Raw genomic sequence first — 22,500 nt, 5'->3', positions numbered from 1 at the left:
ACTGTGTGCATCAGATTATTTGAGAAAATACAAAAGAAACCAGAATGGGAACCAGACAGTAGTAGATTAGGACACGTGCACTGTTGCTAGATGGCAGCATTGTGCTACAGTTGTTTTTATGAAGCAAGACAGCCAAGTTATTACACACTTTCCTTGTTCAATATCTAACACATGTAAACCTTCTAATGGTAGAGCATCTGAAATAGGCTTATTCGATTAGTCACAAATTTCATAGGGTCTCAGTGAAGGTGCTTCTAATTAAAATTTAGTTATACATGTAGTTAATAAAATGTCACTGAGCTCTTTCAGAGGTTTTTTATATACCAGAAAACATATTTTAAGACTTTTGCTATACCTTGTTTTCCTTATTTTATTCAAAATGTCTTTTGGCTATGCTGTATCATTACTAAATCCTCAGCTATCAGAAGGCAAATGTATAAGTCATGTAAAATAAATATTTTTAACTTCTTATTAAAATTCTTATTATGTTCAGCTAAGATGGCATTTAGAGTGCATGTATGTGACTGTCCACCTCCTGTACACTTAGTTTGCACAGCTGAAGGATGAAGAACCTCTGTCCCATTTCTCTGGAAAACTTACTTCACTGCAATTCTGACAGGCTTCTGACAGATGGCCTGAGCTTGAAGGGAAAAGTGGGGAATTTTACATTAGAAAACACACAAAACTCAGCACTTTAGTGTTAGAGAATACATTGGAACAAGAGTCTTGGCAAATTAATTATGAGGAGTATTTCTGTCCTTGTCAGCCAATGGGTGTGTGTGTGCATTTAACATGTGTAATATATACTTTGTTACTGAATGAAGCTCAGTGGGGTTGAAGGCAGTTTTATTTGAATTTGCTTTCAGAGCTGATTTAAGTATGTGTTGACAAATCATCCAAGAAACAAAAAGGGGTCAAATGTTAAATAATAACTCTTTTAAGATACAGCAATGTATGTTCACGCTGACACTTCTCCTGCCTAATAATCACATTTATGTGTATTTGCAACCGTGCTTGATTTGGTTCTATACCTGTCCACACTTGCACAGCATTTCCCTACAAAGCCACGTAAGAGTAGATGAGAATGTCTAATTGCACCTGCTTAATGAGATGTAATGGCATGGCGGCACTGTCTGCTGAACACTCTGCTCTGATGATGTGCTTCTACCAGTTTTCACAGGTGTTTGTAGAAATGCACTGGCATAACAGGTACAGTCACCTAAATGCATGACCTGCTACTGTATCACTGCAGGTATGGCATCGAGAGCTTAAACCCACAGAAGTCACAGACCCCACAGAACCCAACAGAACACCATAGAAGCTCAGAAGCCAGAAAAGTACCAATAAAAATTGGAAGTTACAGCTAAATGCACTTAATGTACAGTAGTAACTCAATAATATATTTACATTTACATTTATGCCATTTAGCAGATGCTCTTATCCAGCGCGACTTACAAAAGTGCTTTGTCATTTCCTCATAGAATATCCTAGTACAGTACAGTAGGTTAGAGTCCAAGATACCAATGATCTAGAATACTGTGGAAATACAGGGATCACTGCTGATGCCTAGAAGTACAAAATACATAAGCTCTATCTTAGACAATGATAAGTGCAATAAACAATAAGTACTATATTGAATTCAGAAAGAAAAAATACACATGGCTCTCTCCCTTTCAGAAAGCACACCACGAGGAAGATTTAATCTAACAGTCAGTTTGAACTTTTGAACATACTGTCCTATGGTTTTTGTTGCTTAACTTTAAAATTGCATGAAGGTTAAACAGTGTCTCTCTCACACACAAACACACACACTCAAACATGCACACACACACACACACACCTTTTTCCTTGGTCAAGTGGGAAAGTCAGGGACAGGATTTATGGAGCACTGTTCCCACTCTGTCGTGGCTGTGACCCAGTTGTCATGGTGATGAGGACTGATACATTCCACACGCCTCTTGGCCTGTTCGGGCACATCTAACATGGCTGACATAGAGAGAGCATGAGAGAGGGAGAGAAAGGGAGAGAGAGAGAGAGAGAGAGAGAGAGAGAGAGAGAGAGAGAGAGAGAGAGATAGATACCCTGTTCCACAGCCTCTAGGCACATATGGGAGTGCCACTTACACTGCTCTGTGGGTACAGTATTGGAAGCTCCTATGCATTCCTTTGATCCACACACAGCACGCATGCAGTATTTTTGGAGATTTATTTTTTGAATTTGTGCAATTTTTGAAAAAGTTATGTGATACTTCACTTTTGGACTGACTTTTATCAGCAGGATCATAACATTGACTAGACAGGGTTACTTGTAAGAACTCATTTTGTCTGCTCTGATGTTATTATGTTATGGTACATTATGTGGAATTCATTAGTTTGTTCTGGTAAACTATTCTACTCATGGGCTGAATAGAGTTTACTAGAGGGCAAACTCTTGCCCTAGGGCTTTACGTTATTTGCTATGCATTAATGTTCAGCAATATGTAGTAATCCTGATCTGTCAAATGGACTATCCTCAGTGAGACCAAAGGAGCTGAGCCAGTGCCCACATCAGTTTGGTCACAACTGAGAGAAATAAAGTCATAAATATAAACTAGTCACAAGCAGCAGCTCCTACTACTACCACCCGAAAATCGTAATCACTAAAATGCTACAGGTGTGTAAAGAACTGGTAGTGACATTCAACCTGACGCCTTCAACCTACCAGCGGTGCTAGAGGACGTCACATGAAATCACCACGAAATCGCATCTTAGATGAGTTACCACGTCCAAAGGTTGTCCCTCTTATTAAACACAGAAATTCGGAAAGACGCCTTTAATCTTTTGGTAATCATTTAATTGTCTGAGATGGTATTAGAGGTGGGGGCTGGGGGTGCGGACTAAGATCCTGCCTGCCCTGCGGAGCGCTCTTAGAATTTAACCCCAATAGTGAAAGTGCAAGACGCGCCCCTCAATCAGTAAACGTTTCCTCGGGCTTGACAGTTTTCGCAGTAAGTCACGTCTCCCTGACTGGTCGCCTACAGAACTACTTCTTTCTCTCACTCGAGACTAAACGGTGTGAAGGAATGAATAGCTCGAGGGATGAGTGAATGAGTAGTGAGCTTGCGACGCGAGATACACCCACCTTCACATGCCTGAACTGAGGAGGCGCGAGCTGTAAATAGTTTGCGCGAGGTGAAGATAAGCTTTGCAGAAATCATTGAGGAGCAAAAACGACACGAGGATTAAAAGAGGTAAGATATTTGTTTTGTGTTTAATGTTTATGCCTTAAATTATTCTTAACACCATCTTTCAGGCGCTCCTAAACAAATATCTGACTTCAGCACAGTTGAATTAGGTCGGTTTCAAATATCGATAATACTAATGTGATTTAAACACGGCTTCCATTCTGCTGCTTTATAATTAGTGTATTGATTAGGGAAGACTAATTTGTTGTGTTGAATGTTTCGTTTAATGTTCTGAATTTTTAAGTTATACAATCGCCGCCCAATTTCACAGCTTTGTTTAATACATGTAAATATTGTTGTTTTCTGAACACCAAGACTGGCCCCCCACCAAAAAAAAAATACCAAGAAGGTGATTTTCATTAGCAACAAAGGTTTCGACTTTTTACTTTTTTTTACTTAATTAATTGTATTATTGATATATGTATTTGTTTGTTTATTTATTACAGTTTGCTCCCCACAGTAGACGCAGGAGAGGATGCACGCCCGTGGCTCCAGGACACTTGGTGCACTGTGCTTCTTGGCACTAACGTCACTGTTTACCAAACCCACACGAGGCGAAGGTAAAGGCTGTTACGTCACTGTTTACCAAACCCACAAAAGGCGAAGATAAAGGCTGTTACGTTGCCTCTTTGCATTTCACAAACAGCTTAGAAAACTGAACGTCCTGCGTTCTGCTGCATTGTTGGGTTGTGCATCCAGTAATTAGTGAAGGTTGAGCTATAAGTTCCCTTAAACGTACCATCTGCGCCTGAGCGCAAAATTCTCCATTAAGGAAGAATAATAAATGATACAATAAACCTCGACTTTCCGACTTTGCAGAGTATCATTGTGAGTGACAATAACACAAGACTCGGTAAGATCCCTTTGGGTATGAGAGTAATGTATGCAGAGCCCAGAATTTCCCATAAGCTTTGCTGCAATTAATTAATAGTTGCACCACACCGCGATTACATGGCATTTGATTTTATAAGATCTGAACTCCTCTTCCATGCATGCTATTAATATATTGACACATACACAGTTTTAGCCTCTTTTGTGCTTGTGTGATAGATGAATTATATCTTCAAATACTTACGTAGATGACCCAACTTGAGAGCAAATGTAAAATGTATCTAGTACATTTTATATAGCATACATCTGTTTATATATGCTTAACTACTCTTACAGTGTAAAGGTATCCATTTAAATGTTATCTTTCATTACCTTTGAAACTTTCACACCAGGCAGTGAAGTTGACTCACTTTACACTTCACCTGAAGTCATTGTCTTCATTGGTCTAATTTAATAATCGTTTAGAGTGAGCACCTGTCCCATTCCTCGGGTGTCGCAGTACGACTGTCCTCATGCAGAGAGCTGTCGAACCCAGAGTGTATTCACAGAATGGGTTACGGTCAGTCCAGGCTGAGTAAAGAGCGGAAGACATGTTTGCTCCCAGACGCCCCTTTCACATTCATATTAGCCCCCACCCACACTGAAAAATGATACAATGCCCAATGCCCAATTTTTTAGCTGGTCTCTGAGAAAGGAAAATAAAATGTTTCACTAAAATATTATTTTAAGGTAATATCAGGAATCACTGAAACTAACATTCCAGTTTGGGCTGTGCAAAAGCACAGGTGTTTGCGTTGACCAGAATGCTTTGAGATAACATCCTTAGAAATGTGTAAACCATGTGATGTTCTGGTAGCCTTACACTCAGGTTATCACATCATAACACCTGAAGGTTTGATGCAGTAGTTCTTGCTGGGACTTGGACACCTTCATTCTGGTACTCTGGCTTGACTCTCTTCAGATTTGATTGCACCCTCTAACAGCACTGGTTCAGTGTTCAGGTCTTACAGAGGAAACATACTAGTGTATTGTGTTTAGTAGACTCTGCAATGGAGCGTCCTATATCTTTGATGTGGCTCTTTAATATGTCCTCCTGCCTGCTCATGCTTTAATTTCTCCTAGGGTTAGGGTTAGAGGGTCAGAGGGATAGGGTTAGAGGTTTAAGGTTAGGGTTAGGGTTAAGGTTAGGGCTATGGTTAGAGGGTGAGGGCTAGGATTAGAGGTCTAGGGTTAGAGGGTTAAGGGTAGGGTTAGGGTTAGAGGGTTAAGGTTAGGGTTAAGGTTAGAGGGTTAAGGTTAGGGCTATGGTTAGAGGGTGAGGGCTAGGATTAGAGGTCTAGGGTTAGAGGGTTAAGGGTAGGGTTAGGGTTAGAGGGTTAAGGTTAGGGCTATGGTTAGAAGCTTAGGGCTAGAGGGTTAGGGTTAGAGGGTTAGGGTTAGAGGGTTAGGGTTAGGGTTAGAGGGTTAGGGCTAGAGGGTTAGGGTTAGAGGGTTAGGGTTAGAGGGTTAGGGTTAGGGTTAGAGGGTTAGGGTTAGAGAGTTAGGGTTAGAGGGTTAGGGTTAGAGGGTTAGGGTTAGAGGGTTGGGGTTAGAGGGTTAGAGGGTTAGGGTTAGAGGGTTAGAGTTAGAGAGTTAGAGGCACAATGGCAGGCAGCAATCTAAATCCATAAAACAGAATATCAGGGAACAGGAAGGCAGCATTCTTGCTGCCTGATGCTGGTCCACAGTGTAATGTTTACACATTGAAGTGACAGTTTTATTAAATCCCCAGATCTCAATTTTATAGTTGACAATATCACCTGGACCAGCTGAGGCATATCAGTGAAATCAGCCCCCATTTGGGAAGTGAATTTTTGCATCTAGCAGACTGACTCACCACAAACCAAAGATGCAACAAAATGTACTTTTTGCACATGGCATGCATGGTACTTAGGTTTTAACCTAAGTACTTATCCAGTATGTAGATTTCTGACTGGGCTTTCTAGTGTGTCCCAACTGTTTACTAAATGTGCCAGAATTCCAGCCAGAATTCAATCTTGTAAATCCTGTAAACACAGGCAATCGGTAAAAAACAAAACAAAATACACCTTTGTTTGTTTACAAACGCAAATCTTAAGTTCACTTGTTTCACTGAGTTGCAATACTTAATACACTATGGTGTTACCCAGCCAAAGTGTTTGGTAGTGTCTCCTGTTTTAATGACCACTGATCCTGCTCCTGTTATAGTTTACATGTGTTTCACACTTCTAGGCATCAGCACCGATCCCTGTATTTCTACAGTATTCTAGTTCATTGATATCTTGGACTCTAACCTACTGTACTGTACTAGGATGTATTCTCTGAGGAAATGACAAAGCACTTTTGTAAGTCGCTCTGGATAAGAGAGTCTGTTAAATACCATAAATGTAAATATAAATGTAATGTTCACATACATAATCACCTCCAATCTAAGCAAGTGATTGTTATTATCGAATAATCGACATATTTTCTATCTTTTGGTCCACTCTCATATTGTGGGGACTATCATGAATGTCAGCATTATAGTGTGTCAGCAATACCAATATTAAAACAATAGTGGCGTACACTGTGGCTGAAAATGTGGCTTCACTTATGTTCACACTATAAAATATTCATTTATTTTTGCTGTTTTAACATGCGTACCTTGCCGATGATGTAAATAATCTTTTACAGTAGTGTAGTGTCCGTCCAGTGGTTCTAAAATGTGTCCAGTATATGATTGCTTTACTCTACAGCACTTGCGAATTGCTTAGCCAAACTTACGCAGTCGAACCTGAGTGAGTCTGTGTTGGGTATGCTCCCTCAGCGTTGGGAGCTATAAGAAACACGTGGAAAAAACACAAAGAGAAAGAAACCCAGTTGGACTGAACTGGGGTGTACTGGGGTGTAAATGCCCCCCGTTCTGAGGAGAGAGATCTTCATTTGAGAAAGACACAAAAGCCCGGCAGAAAGCCCCCCCCACCCCAGTGTAAAGGTGGGTGTGCTTGGTGTATTACTGTACAGTGCTTGATCTGATACGTCTCTTTGAATGCTGATCTGGGCAGTAGCTAGTCTAATCTCAAACGGTTCTTTACACATCTTCACCACTGTCTGCCGTGAGGGGATGTAAAGAATTGCGTCTTTCTCGGCTTTGGCTTGCTAACTGAGACACAAACCGCAGAAATGAGTTTGTGGGAGTGGAGGGCTGCATAGAGTTTGAAGTCACACATGGTGTAGTACTGGTTTAGACCTGGAAGTGTGTGTGTGTGTGTGTGTGTGTGTGTGTGTGTGTGTGTGTGTGTGTGTGTGTGTGTGTGTGTGCATACGTGTGTGTAGTTACGCGTGTGTGTGCATGCATGGGTGTGTGTGGTTCCGTGTGTGTTCGTGCATGGGTGTGTGTGTGTTTGTGTTGGGATTGTTTTGGTTTGGTTTTGCCTGTGGAGCTGAAGTGAAGTGAGGAACAGCTGAGTGGTGAATGTGGTCTGCCCCTCTGTCTCTCCATAATGCTTCTCCATTTTTCTCACCATGGCAGGAATAAACACAGCAAGCCTATTCCACAGCCTTTAGCTCTCCTCTCTCAGACTTCTTCTGGCTCTGTCAAACTGTGGTCTTCAGCCTTTCATGACTGAAATAATAATGCAGACTTATTACTAACACCGACAAAGTTTGACTAGATTTGTACTTGTCTCAAAGGAATGTCTATAACTCTGTGAGATCTGTGGTTTCTCTCAGACCTCTGCCTCTCCTTGTAGAGGTTGGAGAGACACAGATGAAGTTTGGACCTTTTAAGAGCATGTTTGCTTTGCAGATGATAAGTATTAGCATCATCCACTGTAAGAATGATTTTTAAGCATTGCTCATATCCACCTGCAGACTGAACAGGTATTTAACAATGATTGTGTGTGTGTGTGTGTGTGTGTGTGTGTGTGTGTGTGTGTGTGTGTGTGTGTGTGTGTGTGTGTGCAGCGCCTGCTCCAAGAAGACTGCGGTTTAAGGAGATAGGTTCAGGCATGCTCAGTGTGTCCTGGAAAGAGCCAAAAGGAACGTATGACGGCTACAAGTTCGTCTACAGCTCTGGCTCAGGTGAGTGTGCTGATTGGCTGGTGACTAGTGTTTCCTGCTCTTTTTCACAAGCTGGCATCACAGTTGATGGACTTAGAACAGCAAAAAATAAAACACAAGCAAATACCATTTTGAAACATATAACCCAGGGCTGTTTCATATGTGGCTGTTTCATATATGTTTTGGGGATTTTTTTGCTGTTTTTCATTTTTAGTTCAACTATTTATTTTTGTAATAGTGTTAAACATATTCTAAGGAAAATGTTGCTAGTTAACCATTTCATACATGGTTTGTAATTTGTGTGGTTTGTCTTGTTTAAGAAAAAACAGCTTTTCAGACAAAAAACTGACCACAGCTATCATTTCATTCTTGAGTGTAGTCAGTCTGTTTATCTGTGAGGTGTAAACTTGCCTTTAGCCATTGTATAGTATGTCTCTCTGAAAATGTCCTCCTTTGATTAACCTCTGATCCTCCTGAGGCAGCTGTCTCACACATCCTTTACAGATTAGCAAGAACCCTAACCTCCGACCTCGTTCTTTCTTTCTGTCTCACTTCTCCCTCTTCCTCTCTTTCTTTCTCTCTGTGTCTGTGTGAGCTTATCATTATTCTTGTTTTGTACAGTCAGTGCACTTCAATAAGTACTGCGACAGTAAAGACTGTGTGAACTGTTCAGAGCTTTCAGAAAAAACTGGAGACACTGAACTGCAAAAACAATAAACAAAATTAATGAAAACAGTGTTGAGACGTTGACATTTAGAAACAATGTACAGCAATTACCAAATAATTTATGAAGCTTTTCTAGCAGTCATTTCATTTTGAACATGCAAATGTTATGGGTCGGCGCTTTAGTGGTTGGCTGGCATCTCTCAGGTGTAGCTTTTGCACCAGCTGTTCCTCCATACTATCTTTCCTCATGAACTCTCTGACTGACACACACACACATACCCACACACTCAAATCTCTGACTGACACACACACACATACTCACACACTCAACTCTCTGACTGACACACACCTCAGCCCTGATCAGGTTTCACATGGGAGATAACTGCTGCCAAAGAGGACCTTAACCTGATGGCAGAGAGACTCCACTGAGAATCAGCTGCAGCAGCTGTCACAAAGTAGTTAATTACGAATGTGAGATTACCGATCTGGTAAAAATCTAGAAATCAGAGATTTATCATTTCATTGTAATTGATATTCCCAGAATAAGATGAAGGACTTTCAAGAAGGCTTTTTTTGTAGTGGGAATAGATGATGATTTAACTTTATAATTGTATTATTATTAATTTAAATTGTCATTCATCACTGCATTTTTCTCCTGAAAGGGGTGTGTATTGTATGTGCGTGGAGGTGATGCGGGACATCAGATAAAAGATCTGCTTGGTAGTGTCTCTGCTGTCACTCATAATGTACTGAAGAGAAAGGGACACTGAGAAAGACAGACAAAGGAGAGAGAGAAAGACAGAGTGAGTGAGCAAGAGAGGGGGAAAGAGGGAGTGAGCAAGGCAGGGAGAGGGGGAATGAGAGAGTGAGAGTGAGGGAGAGATTATGTAGATGAACAGAGAATGAGCTCTTTCTGTTCAGCTCTACCCACATCATGCCACGTCTAATAAAGCTCTGGGTCACCAGCAGGGTTAAAGTAGCTACATTCACCTGGCTCCATCCCACTAATCCACACGGGATGAATGTGACTCCACTACACCTTGTCAGTCCCTTCCTTTTGTCTTCTTGCTTTACTTACTTCTGGGTCCACCTGCCTGGAGTCTCTGTGTGTTGCTATACCTGCTTTTCACCTGTGTGCTGTAGTGAAGTCTGTAGATGCTCCAGAGTGGAAAGGCTGCGTGGTTGAGTGTGCGCTAATGTAAGACCCTTCAGCTCCTGTGTTTTCTGTTCATTAAATTTCAGGTTGGGCTGATGCAGGACTTACTAATTAGATGATGGGTTGACTTCTGGGTGTTAGAGCAATGAGCACTGAAGTGTGTCGTGCAGTAGCACTAAACCCGTCCTGATTCTCAAGCTTTTATTTGGTTTGTCTGCATGAATTCATCCCAGCTGGCAGCAGGTCTCTTTCACTCTTTCTGACCAATCGGCTGCTTCAGATGAGCAGTGGGGACAGTTCATTTGATGACGATGGCTATATATGCAGAGTGCTGAATTGTAATAAGGATCAGTGATGGTGGCTAAGGCTCAGCTGGCTTCTGTTGGGGTTCCATAATGCACTAAAGGCCGACAATGGGGAGGTCTGGCTGGAAATTAGAGATAAGCTACTTTATGAGCAAAAAAAGTGTGCTGGCATTCCTGTGGGGGATTGACAGGATGTATTTGCGCAGACGAACGAGGAGAGACCCTGTGATCTTGAGGATAGTCCTGTCACAGTGCAGGGCTGGAACTGGAGATGCCTGACACAACAATACTGGGATCATGAAATGAAAAATCAACTTTGATTTTCATGCTTAGACAGACTAGCTGGCGTTATTCAGAATTGACAGCTTATTAGTAAAAGATCTAAATAAACCAGTTAACTTTTTGACAGGTTTATGCATCTGAATTTTGATATGAAGATTTAAAATGGATACAGACTGATAGTTGTATTGGCTTAGTTAACAACCCCTTCATTTCATTTTTGTGATAGTGCTTACTTGTGACTGCAGTATCAGGCATTATGTTCTGCTTGGAAGGTTGCACATGCGTCTCCAAAGATGGAACAGTACAATCCATGTACAGGTTAGGATCAGGGTTAATCCATATACAGGTTAGGCTTAGTCTTAATTCATATAGAGGTTAGGGTTATCTTTAGGGTTAATCCATATACAGGTTAAGGTAAGGGTTATTGCATATACAGGTTAGGGTAAGGGTTAATCCATATATGGGTTAGGGTTAATCCATATACAGGTTTGGATTAGGGTTAATGCGTGTACAGGCATTTTATTGCATAGAGTGAAGCAAACATTACACAATGCACATTCTTTTATCCAGGAAGTTCAGTCACTTTAACCTGTCCTTTTTTGAGCTTTCCTCCCTCCTCCAAACTTTCATACTCCCACAGGAATGTAGTGAATTGCACATTAATTTGTATATTTGAATGCTCAAGCACATTATGGCGACCTCCGTAATTAAAGGGAAGCAGTGTTTGAGGTGGTCTGGCCAACCGCGCCTCATCCTCTACGCACCGCACAGCTCTTCTCCGCTCCAGGCTGTCGACGACTTACCTCTCTCCCTGTGTCTCACCTGCAGGAGGACGTGAGACAGAACTCCGACTCAACAAGGAAGAGGCCAAAGCTGTAATTACTGACTTTGACCCTAGTAAAGAGTACACCGTCAGAGTCATGACACTTAGTGGCTCTCAGCAGAGCAAACCATTACTGGGGACATATAAAGGTAATGATGTCATGGTTTACCATTGTTTACTATGAGTGTAAATCACAACTGTGATTTACACAGTGGTAGCTCAGTGGTTAATGTACTTGACTTGTAATCGGATGGTTGCTAGTTCAAGCTCCATCGCTGCCAAGTTGCCACTGTTGGGTCCCTGAGCAAAGCCCTTAACCCTCAATTGCTCAAGTTGTACTCAGTCATAATTGTAAGTCGCTTTGGATAAAAGCGTCAGCTAAATACCATAAATGTAAATGTAAACTGACTGTGAAATATATGGCAGCCTATTAGGTACAGCTATAGAGTAGACATACCTAATCAAGTAATCACTCACTGTAGAAATATGTTTACAGCTGCTAGTGTAACTGTAGTGTTGTTAATCCTGCATCAGGTATTTTAATTCCATATTATGGATTCAGTCTGTGATGTTCTGTGATAGTTCTGTGAACTACTCTTTATTAGCCTTGGCTTTTGCTGTAAAGATGAATATTAGTAATTGTTATTGTGAGTTAGTGTTGCCACATGTATTAGACAGACTTGTTCAAAGTAATTATGTTTAAATCATGTACTGTTTAGTAATAATAGTTATGGTAAATACGAACTGTGATTATGATTATTGGTGTGTTATAAATATTCCTTTAGCATTTATATCATAGTATTTATTGGCAAGTGTCATTATCACTTATTGTAATGGTTTTTATTGTTCAGTGTTACTATAATGTAAGTATTTATTGACCCCCAGCACCCAGGTCAGAGGTGAGTGACAGAGGCCTGCAGATACACAGAGAGAGTCAGAACAATGAGCCTGAAAAGGGCAACGAGATCAGTGAAGGTAAGGTCAAAAGTTAGAGGTCACCTCATGACCAGCTATTTGTGTGTGTGTGTGTGTGTGTGTGTGTGTGTGTGTGTGTGTGTGTGTGTGTGTGTGCATCTGGTATGTATTTGTATTTAGCTTTTATTTGTAGTTATAATGTGTAGATATATATGTGGAGTTATGTATAGTGATCAGCCGATGTGGGTTTTTTAAGGGTTGATACTGATTCCGATATCAGAGCAGGGCCAATATATAAGGCTGATATAAGAGCTGACAAAATACAATTTAATAATAATAATAATAATAATAATAATAATAATAATAATAATAATAATAAATGAGACACAAAATTGCTGAACCTACATGAACTGTAATGTCAGCGGGTAAGTGCAAGGCAAGGGGTCACAAGTGCAGAGGGAATTTAAGGACAAACATAAACACTAACCAGGGATGAACCCGGGTAATAAAGATAAGAAAGGCTAGGGCACAAAACAGCAAGAACCATACATACTGAATGAACTGAAGAACCAAATCAAACAAACATGGATCACCAAAATAACTGACAACCAGAGAAACAAAATACAGGGCATACAAGACTAACAAGATACAGGTGAACATAACTGCAGGCGGGGATACGAGCAAGGGGGCGATAGTGACGCGATCGTGACATGAACATTTAATGAACTATATATGGTTAGTGCTTAGTTATTGTCAGCACTGTCTGTTTGTACTTTGTCTGCAGCACACTTATTTTAAATTAAAAATGCTTATCAACTAAATGAATGTCCACAGGTACTGAAAAACTGCAGGGTGCATGAGAGTTACAGTACTGAGCTCTAACTTATTTTTTCACCAACTTCTCAAAACTTTCCCAAAGCATATTTTTGTATGTTTGTTTTGGTTTGTTGACAGACTTGGATACAAGGCAAATAGCCAAACTAAGCAAACAGACAAATGAACAAAAAAGCCCTTCCATGCACAGCCTGCTCGCGTCATCTAACAAATGACTACAGATGACAATGATGTGATAGAGCAGAGATTCTGTCCCTCATATAGTTGAGAATTATTCCAGCTGGTGTACACAGAGAGAGAGAGAGAGAGAGAGAGAGAGAGAGAGAGAGAGAGAGAGAGAGAGAGAGAGAGAGAGAGAGAGAGAGAGAGAGAGAGAGAGACAGACAGACATAGACATACGCACATACACAAGATAACGTTCGTTGCCCCAAACGTTTTGGCAATTTGATAACATTAACGCTAGCTTTCAAAGTCCTGTTAACAAGTTAAATCTCCCATTGGCAAATGCAACTGACCGTAACTAATGTTGGGTATCTTATAACTATCAAATCAATCGTTTATGATAGCAGATTGTTGAGTTGAGATGAGAACAATAGTTTGAGCCCTGTGAGCTAGCTAGCTAGTTTAGCTGGTTAAAGGCTAGCTAACATTACAAGTCCCAAATAACATTATTTGCACTTTCTTGCTAAATGAATCAGTCTAATTATACAAATAGTCAACACTGTATATGTTATTGAGTGACCAATTAAATATAAGCTTTGAAAAATAGGAATTGAAATTTTACCGTTTGGCTAAATGGACACAAGGGGGCACTATAATGTAGCTCCGCAGCCAGACTGACAGCGCTGCCTGTAGGCCACCAACCCTGTGAGACCTGTAGGCCATCAAACTTGTAAGCGCAGGCATCAACTGATGATGATTATCTCAAAATGGCATTAATCCGCCCGATTAATTGGCCAGCTGATATATCGGTCGACCACTACTTATGAACGTATAGTTATAAATATCATTTTCTTGGTTGATATTTGTAACTATTCAGTATTGTGTGTGTGTGTGTGTGTGTGTGTGTGTGTGTGTGTGTGTGTGTGTGTGTGTCCGCATTTATGTTGATGTATGTCTTTTATAGTGATGTTTAGTTAGTGCATGTTTGTGCATTGCATATGTGTGTGAATATTTGTGTGTGTGTGTGTGTGTGTGTGTGTGTGTGTGTGTGTGTGTGTGTGTGTGTGTGTATGTTGCTGTAATGTGGAAAGTTGTTTCGCATATGAGAGTGTGTGTGTGTGTGTGTGTTTGTTTTGTTGTATGTTATCAGCATGTGTAGGTGCAGGTATGTGATATTCAGGTACCACACGGGAGTGTTATAGGGGTTACCATAGAAACCCTTATGTGGAGTTTCAGAAAACCTCGTAACTCCTCAGTGCAGACATCTGCCCAGTGAGAGCGACACTCTAACAGTCTAATGAGAAAGACTGAGGCAAAAACCTGCGAAGAAAAAGTGTAGTACCTGGACTGGACTGCAGAGGGAGTGGGGGTGCTCGTGAAGGTAAGACGAGTGGTGCTGAATAGCTGTCCCTTCTGAGGTGCTGTGATTCATTATGGCATCCCACTGCATGTTCTTCTAGAAGCACAACACACTAATGTATATACAGATTAAACTAAGATTAAAAGGATTTTTAGTGGCTAATCCATGTTGACCGTTATTAGTTCAAGACGACTTAATATGACTCAAAATTGCCATTTATGATCTAAATGTAATGTCAATATTAAAATGAAATAGAGATTACTTGAAACATAATATTGTCTGTAATAAACTATGGGAGATTAAAATTGAGACTCCCCACAGACAGTCTAATTTAATCCAACAGTAGGCTTTGTGGTGTATGTGTACAGTTAAAGGAGTGTTCTTGTGCAGAGGAAGTTGAATTTAAGGATTTTTAAAAGTTTTTAAGATCCGGGAGGAGAGGTTGCATTTGTTTTTGCATCAGTCTTTGGAGAATAACAGTCATATTTGGTTTCACAGGCTTGATTTATATTGAGACCAAGATGAAAGCTTGGAATTCTGCTAGAGGCATTTGGCCACCATAACATGGCATTAGTGTGAGATGAGGTGCATGCAAGTGTGTATATGTATGAAGTAAGTGTGTGTGTGTGTGTGTGTGTGTGTGTGTGTGTGTGTGTGTGTGTGTGTGTGTGTAAACTGTGAGAGCTGTCATTATGGAACAGCTGCAGGAGTCTGAGAGGTCCACACAGAGTAGAAGTTCTGTGCAGATTCACTACAGAGCTGCTACCCCCCTCATCTGCTCTCGTGTGGGACCAAAGGCAAGAGAGAGAGGAGTGAGGGAGCAGGGGAGAGAGAGTGAGCCTGAGGAAAAGGGAAAACTGGGGAAAGTCTGAGTCTCTTGGGACACAGGAGACTAGGATTGAAACAGCTGCCTCACATAACAGGAAAAATCAACCACAATTAGTCATATTATAGCTACACTACAATGGATGGGTTAAAGTAGAGTGATACTGCCACTCCCAGACTGGCTTTACTTACTCATTCTCTCTGTCTCTTAGTCTCCCTTTCCCCTTGTTACCTCCATGTTCACACTTGCTGAATTCTATTGAAATGCTCACTTGGTCATTCTCTCTCTCTTTCTCTCTCACACTCACACACACACCCCTCTCTCTCTCTCTCTCTGTCTCTCTCTCTCTCTCTCTCTCTCTCTCTCACACACACACACACACACACACACTTATAGATACACACATACACCAACACACACACACTTATACCCATGTACAAATGCATGCACGCGCGCACACACACACTTCCTTTGGGGCATACAGGTGTGCCCTGAGCTTTACATGTCTCACTCCCCCATCTCTTTCTCTTTCTCTCTCTCTCTCATTTGCAGATTAAGAAGGATATTAGACACCAATACCATAGTACTAATAGACCAGTCAAAGCTATACTTTACCTCTCAACAGCTGCTACCTAGCGCAGTATTACACCCTCTGAGTCACGTTTAGTCATAGCAGACTAAACACAGAAAGTATGTGTATGTGTGTTATTATATTGTATGTGTGTGTATGTGTGTTATTATATTGCTCATATATTTGATGTAGACTCATTTTGATGGTGGACCGTTCATTTTCTGAGGTAATATTGTGTCTGTTGAGGAGCTGCAGCATAGCCAGCTGAGTACAGCTGAGGAGATGGAGACAAAGATTAGAAACACATAGATGCTGCATACGTGCACAACCACATTTGCACACAATCTGATGGGAGTTGGATGCTGCTAATTGTAAGGTGTCAAGAAGTCTAAAAAGTGTGTGAATGCAAACAGGATCTGATTTCCCAAAGGTCTGCATGGTAGTGTCTTTGTGTACGTGTGTGTGTGTTTAACTGTGTGTGTAGTGAAATAACTATTCACAAATGAGTGTGCAGAACTAACAAGTATTCCTTTCTATAAAATTGGATAGAGAAGGTGATTTAGGTTTATATTTATATTTAGGTTTATATTTATATTTATATTTAGGTTTAGGTTTTGAACCTTGAAGCTTATCTCACTTGAGCAGGGTGCTCTCTCTGTTCTGCAGGTTTCATTCCTGCAAGTTTGCGCTACACATGTAGACCTAACCTGAAGGTTCTGGCCAGTGAGACGTTAGCTGCAGAGATCAGGCCATGCTTCCTCATGCCACCAGCCACAGACCCTGTGTCTGCTCCTCCTCCTCTGAATCAGTTAGGCCACCCAAGACTGTGTATGAAAAATTTCTTAGTGCAGTCATCAGAGGTAAATTGGTTTTGTGTGTGTGTGTGTGTGTGTGTGTGTGTGTGTGTGTGTGTGTGTGTGTGTGTGTGTGTGTGTGTGTGTGTGTGTGTGTGTGTAACCTGGTTGAAGTGTAAAATGATAGGAAAGAGGGGTCAATCATTAAGAATCTTCTGAAGAGTTGAAGGACAGCCATACTTCACCCTCACCATATGTGTATATACACACACACAAACTAACTGCCATACTATAAAATATTATTGCACAATATGCCTCCTCAGTATGTTTACTCAGAGAGTGGGATGCCCGGAAGAATAGATAATAAATAGGGCTCCACCCAATTTCCTTTAGGGGAGCAACAATCCATAGTCTTGAGAAACTAAGAAGTATTGTTTAGATATTTGAAATAAGAGAATGCAAATCAGGAGAGTTATATTCATATTTTTGTTGTCTTCTTCATATTTTTGCACCAGAAACTGTCAGTCATGGCCAGCCACACTGTCAGTCATGGCCAGCACTGTAATATACAGAGATTATATACAAAACCTCAGTGTTGTAAGCCTCACATCTATATAGCTGCTCTCCAGCTTCATGGGAGTGTGTGTTTGGGTGTATGTGGCTCAGGGTTACGAGACATAGAGAGAATTACTCTGTTGTGATTATATTGATATGCTGTGAATTGTGCTGCGCTGTGCTATTCTATAAACACAGTGGTGATCCCTTGATGTGATGCGATTAAAGACTCTTGCATTATTCTTATTCAAATGATTGTCATTTCCTGGATCATGCTGGGATTGATCAGAACACCCATCTGCCATGTGTGCACACAGCCACCATGATACACTCTTCATGATTCACTGTTCTGATGCACTTCATGATTCACTGTTCTGACTCATGATTCCCTGTTCTGATACACTCTTTAGGCCTCTTATAGGAGAGATCTTATAGTTTAACTGATTGCTCATTGAATTTAATTTTGAAGTGCTTGCATTCCAAATCTGTACAGACTTGACAGCGAAAGGCAAGTTACAGCATGACCAGACACATTTATTCCCTTCATAAATGCATAATATACATGTGGGTAAGATGGTGTCATATTCCTGTTTGTAAAGGGTAAGACGACTGAATAAGTAAATATTAAAACAAGTTCAACGTAATTCCCTGTTTGTGTGGCTGCTAGTGGCAGGTGTTGAGAGACTTTCTACACTTAATCCCAGCAGCCGCAGCGGGAGAATGACATTTATAATAGTGGGATAACATCCTGCCCAAAGTGATGCTATTCTGATTCATTATTCTGCTGTTGTTAAACTAAATGAGAAAAGTAGTCCCTTGATAAACCATTTCAACAAATTTGAATCAGATGCTTCTCACCTCTAAAATATACTTTACAAAAATATATGGCCTACTTTCTTGTTGGGAGTAAAGCACACATGAACTAGGCTAACAGCAGAATTAAAATAGAATGTCATTTGTTATCTTAAACAAATAAGGTATTTATCCAAGCAATCTCTTCACAGGTCAAATCACACACATTGTTGAACACGTGGGTGGGTGGGTGTGTGTGTGGGAGGGGGGGTTGTTTGCTTTGGACTAAATGTATGATGAACAGTACTTTGTGTTTTGTTTTCTTTACAGGTTACAGTGTTCCAGATGTCTCAAGACAGTGGAGCAATTAAATGTTTAATTTGATGTATTTTCACTGTAGAGGGAAGAGAAGAAATACAATGTAATAGTCTACAAAAAATGGTGACACTTAAGTAAAAAGTGTTAAATCATAATTGTCTTTGTCTTTGTTTTTTTCTTCACACACACACACACATACACTTTTATGCAGCTTTAATCAAATATAATAAGATTGTTCACATCAGTGCGTGTCATGGAAGGTTTACCTCTCTGTGTCTCTTAAACACTTTAATTGCATCTCTCCTCTATCCGTTTCCCTGGAGTTGGAGTCAAATGAAATAACTGTATGTGATCTTTAAATGGTTTACTTAATAATTCCAAAGAAAGGAACACACACCATCATAGCATATGAAGTATTAAATTTCACAACGATAACAGAGATTATAATTAGTAGGCGGAGTCAGGGTGGAGCCTGAGTGAGGGGACCAATCAGAAGTGGAATTGTCAATGTAGAGTCTCATCTGAGGGAGATGATTACTGTTGTGAAAAACAAGTTTTAATACAGGCCCCCTGTTCCCTCGCTTTGCCTTCATTAATCTGTGAAAATAGCACTTGTTGATTTCCAATATAAAGAACATTCACCTTTTTTTTCCTTAAAAAATTCACGTTCTTTTTGGCTTTACTCACGTCTCATTTGTCTCTCTGTCTCCCTCTTTCTGTCTTTCTCTCAGCAGTGGATGCGTTCACGTGTAAAACTCCAGCTATAGCTGACATTGTGATTCTGGTTGACGGCTCCTGGAGTATTGGCCGCATTAATTTCCGTCTGGTGCGCACGTTTCTCGAGAGCCTTGTATCGGCCTTCTCTGTCAGCTCGGGCCAAACACGAGTTGGTGAGCTCTTCATCATCTTCATCCTTGCTGCTGTCGTTATCACACACACTGCATAAAATTTGCACATAAAACCTTGTGTATATGTGTGTGTGTGTGTGTGTGTGTGTATGCAGGGTTGGCCCAGTACAGTGGAGACCCCAGGATTGAGTGGAATTTGAACACGTACTCCAATAAAGATGCTGTCATCAGTGCTGTGAAGAATCTGCCCTACAAAGGAGGAAACACATTAACAGGCACACACACACACATTTCTACTTTCTCACTCTTTTTTCTATCTTCTGTAACCTATATCCTCTTTCCCTAATTCCTTGTATGCTTTCTTTCTTGCATTTTCATCATTGTGTGCATTTGTGTTTGCGTGTGTGTGTGTGTGTGTGTGTGTGTACTTACAGGTCTTGCTTTGATGTACATTCTGGAGAACAGCTTTAAGCCAGAGTCTGGGTCCAGGACTGGTGTTCCAAAAATTGGAATTCTGATCACAGATGGAAAGTCTCAGGATGATGTCCAGCGTCCCGCCCAGAGCCTGAAAGTGGCAGGAATAGAGCTGTTTGCCATCGGTATGACAACTACAACACCAGACAGCACACCTCACTTCTGCCACCTTTGTAAATTCTCTTCAAGTATAATCTGTGCCTTCAAGTGTTCATAAACTCATCCGTACAATCCATTTGTAGGATGTGACAACGTGGAGAGCTTGAAGTTTAGGCAGGGGTGATGTTCTTCTTTCTGTGCCTGCCGCTGTTTTTTCCTCTCAGGAATGCACAGCTTCATATCACTGTCCTCACCACACTGAGCTGCTAGGGTTAGGGTTAGAGGGTTAGGGTTAGAGGGTTAGGGTTAGGGTTAGGGTTAGGGTTAGAGGGTTAGGGTTAGAGGGTTAGGGTTAGGGTTAGAGGGTTAGGGTTAGAGGGTTAGGGTTAGAGGGTTAGGGTTAGGGTTAGGGTTAGGGTTAGGGTTAGAGGGTTAGGGTTAGAGGGTTAGAGGGTTAGGGTTAGAGGGTTAGGGTTAGAGGGTTAGTGTTAGAGGGTTAGGGTTAGAGGGTTAGGGTTAGGGTTAGGGTTAGGGTTAGAGGGTTAGGGTTAGAGGGTTAGGGTTAGAGGGTTAGGGTTAGGGTTAGGGTTAGGGTTAGAGGGTTAGGGTTAGGGTTAGAGGGTTAGGGTTAGGGTTAGAGGGTTAGGGTTAGAGGGTTAGGGTTAGGGTTAGGGTTAGAGGGTTAGGGTTAAAGGGTTAGGGTTAGAGGGTTAGGGTTAGAGGGTTAGGGTTAGAGGGTTAGGGTTAGGGTTAGAGGGTTAGGGTTAGAGGGTTACGGTTAGAGGGTTAGGGTTAGGGTTAGGGTTAGAGGGTTAGGGTTAGAGGGTTAGGGTTAGAGGGTTAGAGGGTTAGGGTTAGGGTTAGAGGGTTAGGGTTAGAGGGTTAGGGTTAGAGGGTTAGGGTTAGGGTTAGGGTTAGAGGGTTAGGGTTAGGGTTAGGGTTAGAGGGTTAGGGTTAGGGTTAGAGGGTTAGGGTTAGAGGGTTAGGGTTAGGGTTAGAGGGTTAGGGTTAGAGGGTTAGGGTTAGGGTTAGGGTTAGGGTTAGAGGGTTAGGGTTAGAGGGTTAGGGTTAGAGGGTTAGGGTTAAAGGGTTAGGGTTAGAGGGTTAGGGTTAGAGGGTTAGGGTTAGGGTTAGAGGGTTAGGGTTAGAGGGTTAGGGTTAGGGTTAGAGGGTTACGGTTAGAGGGTTACGGTTAGAGGGTTAGGGTTAGAGGGTTACGGTTAGAGGGTTAGGGTTAGAGGGTTAGGGTTAGAGGGTTAGAGGGTTAGGGTTAGAGGGTTAGGGTTAGAGGGTTAGGGTTAGGCGGGGCTTCATATCAGTACTCCTCACCACACTGAGCTTCTAGCTGTCCAGTTCTGAAACCATTCAGAGGTTCTATTGCATAAATATCTTGAATGCAATATAGATTTTTACATTTCTGTGTGTGTGTGTGTTTGTGTATATGTTTGTATGTGTACATACATATGTTTGTGTATGTTTGTTTGGGTGGTCATTTTGTGTGTGTGTGTGTGTTATGCAGGTGTGAAGAATGCTGATGAGAACGAGCTACGTGCAATCGCCTCTCCTCCAGAGGACACACATGTGTATAACGTAGCTGACTTCAGTGTAATGAGCTCCATAGTGGATGGCCTGACTAGGGCTGTGTGCGACCGTGTTGAACATCTCCACAGAGAGATCAAAGGTCATCACCCAGATAACACATCACACACCAACTGATGGGTGTGTTTGGTGTGTGCATATCATTACTTTTTGTAGCATTTATGCTTAGGAGAGTGTGTGTGTGTGTGTGTGTGTGTGTGTGTGTGCAAATGTAGGAGAATCTGGGCCTTCCACGGCTCCTGGCACACCTCGTGACCTTGTGACCTCTGAAGTCACAGCCAGGAGTTTCCGAGTGTCCTGGACTCATGCATCTGGAACAGTGGAGAAGTACAGGGTGGTGTACTACGACTCCAAAGAAGCCAAGCCAGAGGAGGTGTGCGCGCGTGCCTGTGTATTGCTTGTGCTTGTACGTAGCAGTAACACGCACATGGCAGCAGAATGTCTGTGTTCATGTGTAATAAGTTTTATCAGGCCCAGCAGTCTTACCAAGGCTTTTAAATGTCTGTAGTTTTTACATGCATCATAGCAACCTAAAAATACCCAAATAAGTTAAACAGCTAAGCAATGCCAACACCAACATGCACCAGCTAAGCAATGCCAACACCAACATGTACATGGTAACCTCCTAGGTACCTCTAATAAAATGGAGATATCAGTAATGTGGCTAATGGGACATACATGTTCTGGTGCGAGCAGATGTGTCATATCTGTGCAGGTGGTGGTGAACGGAGATCAGAACTCAGTAGTGCTGCACCATCTCAACTCTCTGGCTGAGTATCAGGTGGCTGTGTTCGCCATCTACAGCAACTCTGCCAGTGCGGCTCTCCGTGGCACTGAGACCACACGTGAGTGTTCTGCTCGTGCCCACCAAGACCTTAGTAGCCCCTCAAGTGGCTAATGGGCCTACAGATGTGTTGTTGCCCTAGTTACTCACAGCTGGCCTCACAGAAGGTCCTGACACACACACTCACCCACCTCACCACCCTGCAGCCAGATACTGCCTTCTGA

General features: G+C 41.6%; 1 protein-coding gene across 7 annotated transcripts in view; it reads left to right on the top strand.

Moving 5' to 3' along the window:
- Positions 1-2,910: 2,910 nt before the first annotated feature.
- Positions 2,911-22,500, top strand: part of col14a1b (collagen, type XIV, alpha 1b) — a 61,317-nt gene continuing 41,727 nt past the window's right edge. For 4 of the 7 annotated variants that reach the window (XM_035536378.2, XM_081713081.1, XM_035536377.2 and 1 more), the window contains exons 1-11: positions 2,911-3,229; positions 3,670-3,783; positions 8,018-8,134; positions 11,351-11,494; positions 12,231-12,320; positions 19,204-19,362; positions 19,476-19,595; positions 19,755-19,919; positions 21,413-21,574; positions 21,708-21,865; positions 22,208-22,337. In XM_035536378.2, the coding sequence (XP_035392271.1) occupies positions 3,699-3,783; positions 8,018-8,134; positions 11,351-11,494; positions 12,231-12,320; positions 19,204-19,362; positions 19,476-19,595; positions 19,755-19,919; positions 21,413-21,574; positions 21,708-21,865; positions 22,208-22,337 (1,330 nt within the window). In that variant the 5' untranslated portion in view covers positions 2,911-3,229; positions 3,670-3,698. The remainder of the gene's footprint in view (positions 3,230-3,669; positions 3,784-8,017; positions 8,135-11,350; positions 11,495-12,230; positions 12,321-19,203; positions 19,363-19,475; positions 19,596-19,754; positions 19,920-21,412; positions 21,575-21,707; positions 21,866-22,207; positions 22,338-22,500) is intronic. The other 3 variants (XM_035536388.2, XM_081713080.1, XM_035536386.2) reach the window with 2 other exon arrangements.

This window comes from Electrophorus electricus, chromosome 4 (genome assembly GCF_041902795.1).
Source record: "Electrophorus electricus isolate QZ-2024a chromosome 4, ASM4190279v1, whole genome shotgun sequence".
Classification (NCBI taxonomy): Eukaryota; Metazoa; Chordata; class Actinopteri; order Gymnotiformes; family Gymnotidae; genus Electrophorus; species Electrophorus electricus.
The sequence above is the reverse complement of the archived record's forward strand: the minus strand, read 5'-3'. Positions and strand labels throughout refer to the sequence as shown.